The sequence below is a fragment of the Osmerus eperlanus genome, chromosome 20 (assembly GCF_963692335.1).
Source record: "Osmerus eperlanus chromosome 20, fOsmEpe2.1, whole genome shotgun sequence".
Classification (NCBI taxonomy): domain Eukaryota; kingdom Metazoa; phylum Chordata; class Actinopteri; order Osmeriformes; family Osmeridae; genus Osmerus; species Osmerus eperlanus.
In genome coordinates, this window is record NC_085037.1 from 7677774 (window position 1) to 7691275 (window position 13502).

General features: G+C 46.7%; 1 protein-coding gene across 3 annotated transcripts in view; it reads right to left on the reverse strand.

Annotated features, from left to right (window-relative positions):
- macf1a (microtubule actin crosslinking factor 1a) overlaps window positions 1–13502 on the reverse strand; it is a 130386-nt gene that overhangs the window by 111315 nt on the left and 5569 nt on the right. Inside the window, exon 1 of one of the 3 annotated variants that reach the window (XM_062486627.1) lies at window positions 9472–9965. The exons of the other annotated variants lie outside the window; for them this stretch is intronic. Coding sequence (XP_062342611.1) covers window positions 9472–9565 — 94 coding nt within the window. The 5' untranslated portion in view covers window positions 9566–9965. Of the gene's footprint in view, window positions 1–9471; window positions 9966–13502 lie in introns of those variants that run through there. 3 annotated transcript variants of the gene reach the window in all.

The window sequence follows — 13502 nt, forward strand, 5'->3', positions numbered from 1 at the left end:
TAAGGACAGTCTGTGCTTACAGCCCGAATGATTCAATATTCATAACTTTATTTAAAAATAGCTCCCCGCTCAGAGCAGAGCCAGGTCCCTTCAGTCAGTCTATCCAGCTGCCTACTCTGGACCCAACAACACCCCTTCTGTGATAGGAGCGCCGCACAAGTGAATTACACCAATTGTTTAGGAAAGAAGTCACATTTGAAATCTGATATGACTACAAATCTTGTGGTGTGAGGAGGCGGAAGGTTCCAGACACTTCTGTGCAGGCGTGTTTGGGGAATTAAAACACAGGGTGACCATGAAAGTACAACCCGGCATAGTATGTCAGATCTGACAGGATAAGGCTACCACACACACACACACATTCACAATTGCCCAAATAGAGTGATTGAGGGTTTGCATGGAGCGGGTGGTTGAAGAGGCCAACACACCTGTTATGATAGTGTTTTGCGGAATGTTAAAGTGAGGTGTTTTTGTCCTGAGGCGGTAAACATCCTAAATCCCTCCATGACCCCCGCCTTACCCTGCGCCCCTCCTGTCAACTTATATCCTGTATCCCATCACACAAAACACCTTTTCTACACCCTCATCAGAATTTGTACAGAACTACAGTCTCAGGCAGCTTTGATCCACTGTAAACATGTTCGAGAAGAAGAAAACCTATCATGAATGTGCAGTACTGTATGTAGGTGTACAGTGTGTGTAGGAGTGTGTAGTGTGTCAAGGGGTAGAGTATCTATGATTAAGTAACCGCTAGAAATAGCGTCAGTCATGAATGGTCTGGTGAGTTTCTAGGCGTGTAAAGAGAGTAGTTCTATAAATGTCTTTTTAGATGGATCTGGTATGTATGTATGTATGTGTGTGTGTGTGTGTGTGTGTGTGTGTGTGCATAAGTCTTTATTCATGTGCGGGAAGGTGTGTGTGTGTCTCTGTGTGATGATATGTCTCAGTCAATGGTGACACAGCAGAAAGAAGGGAGTGAGAGACCAGAGGAGGAGGGAGGGATGCATTCCTGAAATAACAGTGCGAGGGCCACAGGGAGGGAGGAGAGGGGAAGTAGAAAACATGTTCAGCTACTGCTCTTAAAGACACAGAGGCACTGTCTGTAGTTGACACAGGCATGGTAGTACAGCACAGTACAGTACAGTCACACACACACACACACACACACACACTTGGTATCCCTCAGCCAGACTAGGGAGCTCATTGATCCTAATGCTGTCTCCTGAGGGGGGCATCAGCAACAAAGAGCTTTTCTCAAAGCCCTCCCCCTTCTCTATCTACCTCTCTTACCCCCCTCTAATATGTTCATTCTGTCTGCCTGTCTGCCTGCCTGTCTGTCTCTCTCATTCCAGGTCCTCCATCCATAAATCCATCCACGTCGTCCTGTCCTCCCCCCCCCCCCGTCTCTGTCCCTGTGTCTTTCGCCATCCCTCCCCCTGCACCCCTTTCACACCTCTAGGGGCTAGTGTTCTCCATCCCCCTCTCTCCTCTTGGCTTGGTATTGTCTGATTAAATGCTCGGATTAAGGAGGGAGGAGGCAGAGTGAGGGAACGACAGATTAGGAATGAAGGGCGGGAGAGAGGGATTACTGAGAGAGGGGTGACAGACTGGGGACACCAGGAGACCTGCTAACCTGGTAGAGGGGTTCAGCACCAATCCCCCCATTCCTGTCCTCCCTCCTCCTCCTCTTCCACATCCTACTACAGATGGGCTGCTGTGCTTTTTAATGTCCTGGACAGATTATCATCAGCCAGGAAACAATGTGTTTCTGAATGAGGCTGTATGAGGTGATGAGAAACACAGTCAATAGCTTCATACATAACCTGCAGAGAGAGAGACGAAAAGAGGATGCACCAGTAGATGTTATAATGTCATGCTAAGAGCAGGCTGGCAGGCTGGCAGGCAGGCAGGCTGGCACACAGGAGCACCCAGCCTGACACAGAAAGACAGTGCCCCTGGATCTGTGGGTAAAGCTGGGTGATTAAGGATCAAAGACCCCCCCAGACAGACGGGCAGGTCAGCCTGACTCAGACCTGGCTCGCCACTCTCTTTCTCTCTCACACACACATTCACACACCGGACAGGGACACACTCTCTCACAGAGACACACACACACACTCCACAAGCACATGAGCACAGGCCTACATTTTTCCAACCCTGAGGCCCACATACACACAAGCAGGGCAAAACTGCAGTGCCTCCTCTCCTCTCTGCCTGACTGGGCTGTATCAGGTAAGTGGTCCAATCAATCACTAAGCCAGCAGCGTCAGCCATGGGCTCATAACACACACACACACACACAGGCTAATGTTGACCACGGATAGTCAACACACAGCTATGGGGTGAAACGTGGGGTGACAACTTGTGGCTTGTCGTCCTCTGTCCTCTCCCTTTCTTTCCCCCCACTGCCTCTCTCCTGACTGACTTCACTCAAACGGGTCAAAGGGGGAAAATGTGTCAGACACTCTCCAAACAGAAATGACTATGCCAGCATCCGTATTCCGACTGTAAAATAGTTCTGACATCCTTTCAAAAGTCATCTTTATTCAGGCATCAAAGTGTTATGTTTCCTGTCTTTCAATGACGTGCTTTAATTGGATTGGAAGCTAGCAGAGAACATTGAGAACCAGACCTGCCCTGCGTGACAGAGGTTCTCCCACATAATCAGCAAGATCTGGTGGACCATACCTCTCCCACATACCGAAGCCTTGATGGATCTATAAAATGCATACAAACTAGAAGAATCAATACAAACACAAATACAATTCATTCATTTGATACCGTGGAAGATATTAATAGGTAGTTGAAATTGATCTCCTATGAGGGCTGGATGGAGCATCTAGTCTTACTGCCATGTGAAGAAAAGCACTGTAATACTTCATCAATGCCACATAATACAGATGATGAATCATTTAGTATTTCAAGCGATGCATAAACTGATCACGGATTGAGGAGACCATTCTGGGACTACTGTACATCTTTCTCACACACACACACACACACACATCCATCTCAGCCTTTAGGCTGACCATTTTAGATTTACTCAATTAGGAGACAAGCTTGTTAAGAAAGCTGTAGCCCAAAACAGATTAGCACTACCACTGACTACTGACCTAGTAACTAAGACAGACAATGAGAGAGGGGAGGGGGAGATAGAGAGAGAATAAGACAGAGAGAGAGGGGAGGGGAGAGAGAAAAAACACAAAGAGAGACCGAGAGAAGAGATAAAAGAGACGGGACATATAGAGAGAGCGCGCCAGGGAGATGACGACGGGGTAGAGGGAGAAAGAGGGGGAAGAGGAGGAGAGAGACAAAGAGGGACACTCTAAAAGGTAATCAGACATGACGAGGATGAAGAGGCGGAGTGGAACAGGAGGAGAGGAGAGAAGCCAGAGAATGCCACCAGCAAACTAACAGTGTGGCCTTGCCACCCAGAGAGAGGAGGGAGGGAAAGGGAAGGAGAGACGGAGGGAGAGTTCTCAGAGGAATGGCATGATGAGGGCTTTATCAAGGTCCAGATAAGGGAGCAGTGATGATCAGGGTCCTCACGCTCACGCACTGATAAGCTACTGTAAGACGGAGGACTTCTCACCAGGGTGCATGCGAAAGGAAGTCTGACGTCAGTCTTTTCTGGAAGTCCCAGAAAAGTGACAAACCACTAAGAAAAGCCTAAAGAGAACCGGTTCATTCCTTGTTGTGGCCTTTGTGACATATTGATAACAGTAAAATTAGATGGGAATCGCCTCCACATTCATCCTCTCGAAATCCCCTTTCACCAGGAGACAGGCCAGAAGGACTGGCTGTACTCTCCAGTCATGTTTGCATCAAGATCAGATACAACCCCCCTCTGACTCAGCTACTGGAGTCAATGGTAGGGGCCAAGAATGTAGAAGGATACTGACAAGGCCGGGCAATTCCACTGCAGCCAGCTCAGAGGGGGTGTTCTGGTGTAGAAAAGATTAATATGAAGAGATTAGGGCGGTCTACGCGGGGGGCGGCCAAGTATTAAACCATGAGGGCAGTTGATGTGAATGGCAAATCCTGCTTTCAGACACATACACACACACATCAACTCAGAATCATAGGCTGCAAACCCTGCAAGAAGATGCACCATCATAGAATGGACAGAGAAATTTAATTAACACCCTCAGCAAGGAGAGCATTCACACACACAAAGATGAGGCCAAGGGTTAATTACCAATTTTCCATGAATTTATTCAGATGAGAGAAATCCCATCTGCATGCCTCAACTGTGTGTGTGTGTATGTGCGTGTGCCCAGGATATCATCTCTGACCTAGTGCCCTGAGTTGACCTGGATGTTATAACCTGGGAGTCACGAGGTGCTATGAGTTTGAGATTGGGATTGGAGCAGATTAGGGTTGAGAGTTTGACCTAGGGTTGATACCTCCTGACTCAGATCCAGTCCATAACCCAGAGGCCTTACACAAATCTTCATAAAACACTATTTTATCCAATTTATCTCCAAAGTTCTACTTAACATAAGAACCTGTTCTACAGATCTATTTAAATTTTATCTTTCTCTCTTGCCTCTTTTTGTCTTCATCTTGTCCCCCTCTCCACCAGGCTCAGCCTAGACCCGGACCAATCGCAAAGAAGTTGATCTCTATAGCTTAAAGATGGATGGATAGCATGTCAGGAGGACAGGATATGGAAAGTGAGAGAGAGAAAGAGAGAGAAAGAGTCAGAGAGAGCGAGAATGTGAGAGACGTAAGAGAGAACAGAAGGATGAGTAATAGAGAGAGTAAAAATGGCTACCCTTTTGCATTCAGTAGGACTGATAGCACAGTATTATTACCTTGAGGGCCCGTCTCTGTGTGAAAAGGATAAAACAGAGAGAAAGGAGGGAAGAGATGAGAAAGAAAGAGATGGAAGAGCCTAACAATAGACAGGTGAGGCTTAGAAAAGGATGGGTTCTGTATGCGTATGTTGTGTGTGTGTGTGTGTGTGTGTGTGCGTGTGTGTGTGCGTGTGCGTGTGGGGGAGCTCCTGTGCACCCATGTGAAATCAATGCTCCCCCGGCCAATGTCCCCCATAGTGCTTTTAGCCCACAGTCCATGATTAATTAATCAACGACGTCTCTCCTTCCCTATCCCTCCCTCCCCCTCTCTCTCCCCCTCTCTCCCCCTCTCTCTCTCTCTCTCTCTCTCTCTCTCTCACCTACCACCTCCATATATATCCCTTTCCCCTGACACCCCCCTCCGTCTTTCTCTTTTACTCTCCTTCATTCTCCTCTACGGTACCAGTCTCTCTCTCTCTTTCTACCCCTCCCTCTTCTTCCTTTATCTTGACTTCTCTGCACCATTTCACACGTAGATAGCCCACCTTCCCACCCCTACCTCCCAAAACACACACACAGAATAGCTCCCCTTCCTGCCAGCCGTGGACCAACACACACCCTGAGTGTGGAGGGCCAGGAGCAGCCCAGAGGTCACAGTGGAGTCCCTCTCTCTGTTTCTCTGCTGGAGACTCATTATTGATTCTACTCAAGGCACCACTCCAAAGGCCCTGTAGACAACACACACACACTGCAGTGCCTAATAAGTGGGTTTACGGTAGATTTTTTTTGTCTTTTTTTCTCTCTGATCACTCTCACACACACATACATACATACTCACAAACACACACACACACACACACACAGCTCGGGGTCGAATGACTCAGAGAAGCTGATTCACCTCCAGGAGCTCCTGACAGAAAAGCAGCTCTATGTCAGTATGTCTCCAGGAGGCCTACGACCTCCAGCCAGCACTGGCTCCACATTCAATGGAGAACCGGCAGAGAACATTTGGGGGTTCCAGTCGACGTTCCTCTGTTTCAATCTGGCACAGTTTACAGTTATGAATGCAAGCTGTGTTACTGCTGATCTGTCACACACACACACACACACAGGCACACACACAAAGCTCATTGATTATTTTTCTAAAAGTCAGCTGGAGACTTATGCAAGAGACCGGAGGAGGAAGAGCCCAGAGAGAAGGCCTGCTGACAGGAGAGGGGGATGAGAGACGGGGATGAGGGGAGAAAGAGAGAGAAGGAAAGTGAAAACAAGATGTGAAACAAAGAGAGACTGTGCACTGTATATGAGAGGATGAAAGGGAAAGAAAGAGCTGATGGAAGAGGGAAGGAGAAAGAGGGAAAGAAATAAAAAGAGTAAGCAAGAGAGAGAGAGAGAGAGAGAGAGAGAGAGAGAGAGAGAGGAGAGAGAGAGGAGAGAGAGAGAGAGAGAGAGAGAGAGAGAGAGAGGAGAGAGAGAGAGAGAGAGAGAGAGAGAGAGAGAGAGAGAGAGAGAGAGAGAGAGAGAGAGAGAGAGAGAGAGATATTGTGAGTTGCCCAGAGGGCTTCATTTTCTCACAACTGGAGGACAAGTTTCCCAGTGGAGCCCAGAGCAGCAGGCTGGACCCAGAGGAGTTGGACCAGCTCTGTGAGCATTTGTTTTTCCTGCTGGCAGTCAGGTGATGCTGGAGAATGTGACGATGCAGGAAGTAACTGAAGAAGAAGAAGGGAGGGTTGTATGGGCAGGAGAAAGAGAGGAAGGTAGATTTGGAGAGAATGGAGAATAAAAAGATGGCTTAAGTATATTTTTTTAATTGTTTGGGACAAAAGGGGGAACATGTAGTGAGATAATAAGGACAGTTAGAACATGAAAGGTAGAAATAATTGAGGATGAATAAAAGAGAGGGGGGGTGTGTTCATGTATGCAGAATTATACCCTGACAGGACAGTGGGGGGGGGGGGGGGGGCAGGAGATTCGTAGGAGAAAACTAGGCCACGTGGAAAAAATCCAGCTGTAACGATCGCTAGTCAGAGCCTCAGTCCAATCACTCGTCTGCCTCGGTTCACTCTCTCTCTATTCCTCTCTAACTCACTCCATTTTTCATGCTCTCTCTTTCTCTCTGTTCTAATCCAGGGGTCGAGTTTTCAGTCACCAAAACTGTTGTGGAACTTTAAGGGACTTTCCGCTCTCAGCTCAACTCCATTAGACTATCAAAGCCTCTATTTGTGTGTTTGTGTCTCTGCCTCTATCTGGGCCTCGGCCTGTCTCAACCTCTGCCTCAAACATAGCAGTTAAAGAATGGATCTAAATATGAATCATGGGCCTTTATGAGTGTCCCTGCCTACGGAGAACAGAGGAGACAGGAAACACAGGCCTAGAAAAGCCTGCCACTTCCTGCACTCCATAAAAACGTGGAGTCAGCGATATTGTGACTCCAAAGGGAAAACTAGACATTTCCTGACATTCACTTCCTTTTCAGCTGGCTTTTATCCCTGTCTAACATACACAGAGGCCGACTGTGATAGGACCCGTTAGCCCCTCTGTGTGTGTGTGTGTGTGTCCTAAATTTGCTTGACGATAGTTCCAAAAATCTAAGTGCTTTGGGTGATGTGTTGCCATCCTTCCAAACATGCCAGTTTAGGGGGCAAACAGCTCACCAGTACACGGGTGGCATAAAACATAAGCTGGAACAGGCTGGCAGAAAAACTTCACTGGTGAATGAATATGGGTGAATAATAAGCATAATATATAGGGTGAAAAATTCAGGTCAGCTATGGTTTGTGTGTGCGTGTAAGCAATGACTCATGCCCTTGTGTTCCTCCCCATGCTAACCCAGTCACATCCACTGTAGAATATCCTGTCATTGTTATATACAGTCAACTCCTTGTATGCAGTCTTACACTGCTAGAGTACCCCACACACACACCTCTATTTCTTCCTGGCTCTTTCCTTGTATGCATCTGTCTGCATCTGATCTCTACTGTATCCATCTTCCCCCTGACTCCCACCTCGAGTCTCCTCCCTCTCTCCTGAATGATTGAACGGCTATCAGGTGTCCTCCTCCAGTTCCAGTCAAGTGACACCCCTGGCCCTCAGCACAGTTCACCTCTCTACCTCTATTCTTCAGCAAAACTGTCATAAAGCGCCAGGTATTTGATAGGCTAAACACACACACACATGCACTAACACCAGTAAAGCTAGCATGAGATATGGTCGGCACAGATTCATCACAGCTATAGACTAGACTAGAGACTTCCTCTCATGTCTTCCTGAGTCACTGCTGAGGACAGAACGTAGACAGGTAGAACTGTGACATAGCATTTGATGCTGACAGACAACAAGATGGAGGACATGGCTCTCGATACAGACTGAGTAAGTCAAGCTCACAGTTAACACTGCTGGAGGGATCCAGATATTTACTGATTGTCAGTGATGTGTTGGGTGTTTTTCCACTGCATGGTTGGTCTTGAGGTCCTGACTACTTCTCCAGCCTCTGACTGAGAAGTGAAAACAGCCCATCCTGTGACTCTGAGTCAACTATTCCATGTTTGGCTGCAATTAAAAAAGGCTGAACATTTGTCAAGACACAACAGGAGTCACAAGACCAGATGACTACAGTGTGAGAGACAGAGGGCTGAGTGAGAAGGAAAGACAGAGAAAAAAAGGTAAGAGAGGAAGTGTCGGTAGGTTGAGCGACACTAATATTTTTATTATTACTGACATACATAGCTATAACTCATATAACGTCATATTACCAATGACGTTAAACACTTGCGAAACACTTCTTATGTAGCCTACTCCAAGAATAACTTTATTATCTGACACAAAGCAATCGCTAGCCCACTGTACGTTCCTACTGCCCAGTCATGACACTGAAAATACTCCCCTGTGTGGCCGTGTTCCACCTGTGCGGTCGTGCTATGTTGTTTGGCTCCATGAAGTTTCTTCGTCCATTTGTCTCTCACAACAAATTAATTCACAACGCCCCTTTTCTCAGTCTTTCGGACCCACTGCGTCTGCCTGTCTCTCACACTCACACACCCGAAGGATCGAGTGTTGTCGCAATAATCAATAATTAAAAGACACTGTTTTTCATCAGGGGCAGCATACACAGATGTGACCCGCGTCTATTGACTGCCACCCCTCCACTCTGCCCCCCCATCATGGTCAATTTCAGTACATGCATTCATTTTTAAAGCGCCCCTGTCATCGGGATTATAAAACAGCGGGTCCTTGGGCTGGTGGTACCGCCAGTGGAAGATGGCAAAAAGAGCTGTCGGCCTTGGCGGGCTGCAGTCCAGTAAAGAAACACATAAAATAAATGGTAAAACAAGGCTTTTTGTTGACTTGAGTAGGCCTGAACGGTCAATGCAGCATTTACAAACTCTTTAGACGCCAACAGACATGTGAGCATGTGGGAAATTTTCCTGACGTGGGCAAACATGGGACTTCATAAAACTGCTTCCTTTGACGTCCCTCCATGCCTCGGTAGCCTACAATGCAGTTGGTTTGATATGATAGACTACATCTCACACTGGGGGGAACCATGTAGCACAGCGAGACTATACCCTTCTTATTCCGTGTGTAAACAATGAAACAATCCAGATTATAATGTAGCCTGCTGTCAAACCGGAGATCAACTCAACTCCTGACCTCTTCCCCGTTCGCCTCTTACCTTTATATCTCTCCAAGACATCCTCGTACGCCTGAGCGAATTCTTTTTCCTGGGAATGGTTCGTGGGCAGTAAACCCGGTATGAAGCCGGCCATGGTATCTCCGCTACCGGTGTCGAGGCACCGAATGGCCCGCTATACCGCGGTAATCCAGGACGGTGGATCCGGTTCCTCGCCAACGCAGCTGTCAAATCCGGTTTACGTTTGGAGCCACGGTGGATGCGGCACACTACCGCGCTTGCTTGTGAATTTAACTACCAGCGAATATCATATATTTGTTACATTGGTGTCAAAGTGTTGCAGTCACTAGTCCAATCATCTTTTAAGTAGACATAAACTGAAGACCTCCACCGCCTCTAATGAATATATAAAACAATGTTATGTTTACGAAACAAAGAAGCGTAAATATCTATTTTGTTTGTCTACATCGTTTCCTCAAGGCAAAATCTGCCTAGTGAGCCACAATTCCAGGCATCCCTCCCACTGCAACGTCCTAACCGGCGAATGGTTTTTCTGTGTGTGTGCGCGCGGATGAAGTGTGTGTGTGTGTGTGTGTGTGCGCGCAAAGGGGGGTCGTTGTGGGCTGCCCGAGTCCTTCCGAAATCAGAAACGAAGGTCCAATGAAATGTTATCCGGATACCACTTCATAGCCTGTCCCTCCCTTTCGGAGTATTCCTGAAACCGTGGAAGCCGTTCTTGCTCCACTGCATGCTTCCAAAGCGTAATGGCCGCTTCTATTAAAGGCACGGTTTGTGACTGGCTAGCTTTGACTATTCGACTCCCTCTCTCTCCTCCCTCTTGCGCTCAGGTTTCTCTATTCTTCCTGCAGTCGCTGTCATCCATCCCTCTCTACCGGCCGAGTCAGAGCTCCACCAGAACAAATGTATCTCTTTAAGGTCAATACATGGCTGCCGTGGCACATATGCGTAAAGTAGGGTTAGAGCGCCCCTTGGAGGTATTTCAGTAGGTACTACTGGAACTAGGAACTAGTCCCCTTTCCGGACACAGCGTGCCCGGTAATCTGCTTCCAGGATACTGTAGCTTTCATCGGGGATCATTCAATAAACAACCTGCCATCTAACGGCAGAGGAATGCAACATCATCCCAGTTTATCAAGGTGATCCACAATTTAAATATTGAAAGCTTTCGTTTCTTCATTTTCATTTTTTGGGTGGTAACTTCCTGCACTGAGGAGCACCAATGACACATTGCAGAGGTGTGCGAGGAGCAAACCAGCAGGTTCGTACAGACGGTGTAGATATTCATGCCTTCTATGTGAACGGATTAGGTGTATTAGGTGTGATGTCACACTAATACACTCAGATAAGGCATACTGCCAGGAGATGTATTAGTGTTCTTTTGAGGTAATCATGACAGTATAGAACAGGGAAACTTCAAACACAACTTCTGGATCCCAAACAAGTGTGGAAAAGAGAATGAAAGAAAGAGATGCTCAGCTAAGTCTAAATAATGCAGCGCATCTCCATGGAGATGTTTCCTTTTTTGTATGCTATTGTTATCATTCTGTTTCTGTCTCATCCGTCTCTTCCTCTCTTTCCCCATTCACACACACACACACACACACACACACACACATTGTCCTGCGACTCCAACCTAAAACACACATATAGTATTCACTACTATATGAAAGGTAAACATGAACTATAGCCCTTAAGCACGCACACACACACACAGACACACACATATAGTGACCAGTGGCTTTAGTTTCGGAAATTAAAGTAAATTGGGACGCAGGATATTGTTATTGACCAGAGTACTACCAGCAGAGACACTGGAGACACTAGAAAACAGGAGAGGAGAAGAGAAGCAGAAACAGGGTGATGGTGATGGGAAATGAGTGGAGGAAGAGGGTGGTTTTGTTACTCAAACCTTGAGGATTCAATGACCTCAGACTTACAGCCAACATACAAATATAGGCTATGATATCCACTAACTGATTGATCAGATATTACCACCATTACAGCCTACTGCTACACATCTAGATATAGTTGTGTCACAAGAGTATGGTTCCTAACAACCTCATCTCCATTGCCTATTACTTTATTTTCAGCAATTTGTTTAATCTTAGACTACATGACAGACTGGATTCTGTGCATTAACACTGCAATCTTCACAACTACCAGATTATAACAGTGAGGGAGAGGAGACAATACAGACAGATCCATTGTCTCTACCCCAACGCCTGTCTGGAAAGAGGGTTTCCTTTGGGAGACAAGATTATCATACCCTCCTCTAGTGGTCAGGAAGGCACACTACACTAGTCAGCCCAACCCTGTTTTACAAAACATTATGTATTGAAACATAATGAAAAACAGCTTCTGACACCACTCTCTTTTCTTCTCTCCCTATCTCTTTCTCTTCTCTCTCTCTCCCACTCTTTCCGCGGTCTCTTCTCTCTCCCACTCTCCCCTCTCCAGTTCTCTCTCTCAGCCTCCATGCTGTGTCCAGCTGCAGAAACAATTGCAGATATGAGGCGTCATTATCAACAACAACACTGAAAACCTCAAGTGATTCACTCACTCAGACCACTGCTGTTTTAAAGCAGCAAATGATCTTCACTGCTGAGAACCCATTTGGGTCAGGAGACTGAAGTGACTCGATTGTGAATACATGGTGCCTGTTAGGTCGGGGTTGCCAGGTTAGGAAACTGTGACGGTTCTGCTGATGTGACTTATCCAACTGACATAATTGACGTATGCAGGGACATTCCTACTCTACCTAGTCCAAATTGCATACTTCCCCTTCCTCCCTCTCTCTTTCTCTCTCTCTCTCTTTCTCTGTCTCTCTCTCTCTGTCTCTCCCCCTCTCTCTCTCTCTCTCTCTCTCTCTCTCTTTCTCTCTCTCTTTCTCTTTGACGGTGTTCTGTCCCTCAAGCAAACCATTTAGCCCCTGCCTCTCTTTCTTTATGCTGCTGTTACTCCTCCTCCCGGCATCCCCATCTTTTTTCTTACTCCCTTCCCCATCCGCCAACCTACGTAAATGTCCTCTCTCCCTCCTTACAACTCATTGGATTCAGTCCATCTTTCACTCTACCTTTCTCATAAACTCTCTTTCTCTGAAACTCAAATTTAAATTCTAATGCTCTCCCTCGTTCTCTCGACTGTTTGTTTTTCCCCCTTTTCTCCGTGCTCTGCCAGTGTCTGTCCTGCTCCTTCATAGCCATGGTAACTGCTAGACTGGGAGAGTGTGCATGCAGGTCCCCATGGCAACTGGGACGAACCTGGGCCAGGCTGAGCTGTCCGATCTGTTGCCTGGAGAAAAATGTTTGAGGAAGAGCTCAGGCAGGCAGGCAGCTAGACACCTCAGTTCCATGCTGGCACTGTGTGTCTGGGGGCCTAGTGGCCTGGCCATACGTTTACACTGCTGCACCACTGCAATCCCACACCCTTCTAGTCTGCCTCTCATGTTCTCACACACGCACCTACACACATAGTGTATACACACACAAGCGTTTTATATGAGAAAAAAGAATGCATCCACAAACACTGCATTCCCTTAACCCTTGTGTTATCTTCGGGTCATTCTGACCCATCAGTCATTGTGACCCACCGTCGTATTGCGACAGATTTACCGCATACAAAGACAAAGTGAAGCATTTTCTTTTAACCGTTGGGCTGTCTCAGACCCCCCACATTGCAAAGGTTAAAAGAAAATTATTTTAATTTGTTTTTGTATTGGGTAAAATTGGGTAAACACAACGATGGTTCGTTATGAACCTTTGGGTCATGTGACCCGAAGGCAGCACGAGGGTTAAGGCAGAATGTCCACTTACACTTCATTTGATACACCCTCTACAATACCAGGCCATGTGCTGGGAAATGGACGATTCAGACAACATGTAATGTAAGCCAATGCCACGGTGACACACTAATGGTACATATAATGTTCTCAAGTGATTTATTCTATTATTTGACTAGGCATTCAGATCTAAACTTTCAACAGGCTACATAATGACAAGGTAGAGAGATATTTCCAGTGAGACAACCGTTTCTTAAATGTGTCTATTTAAAGA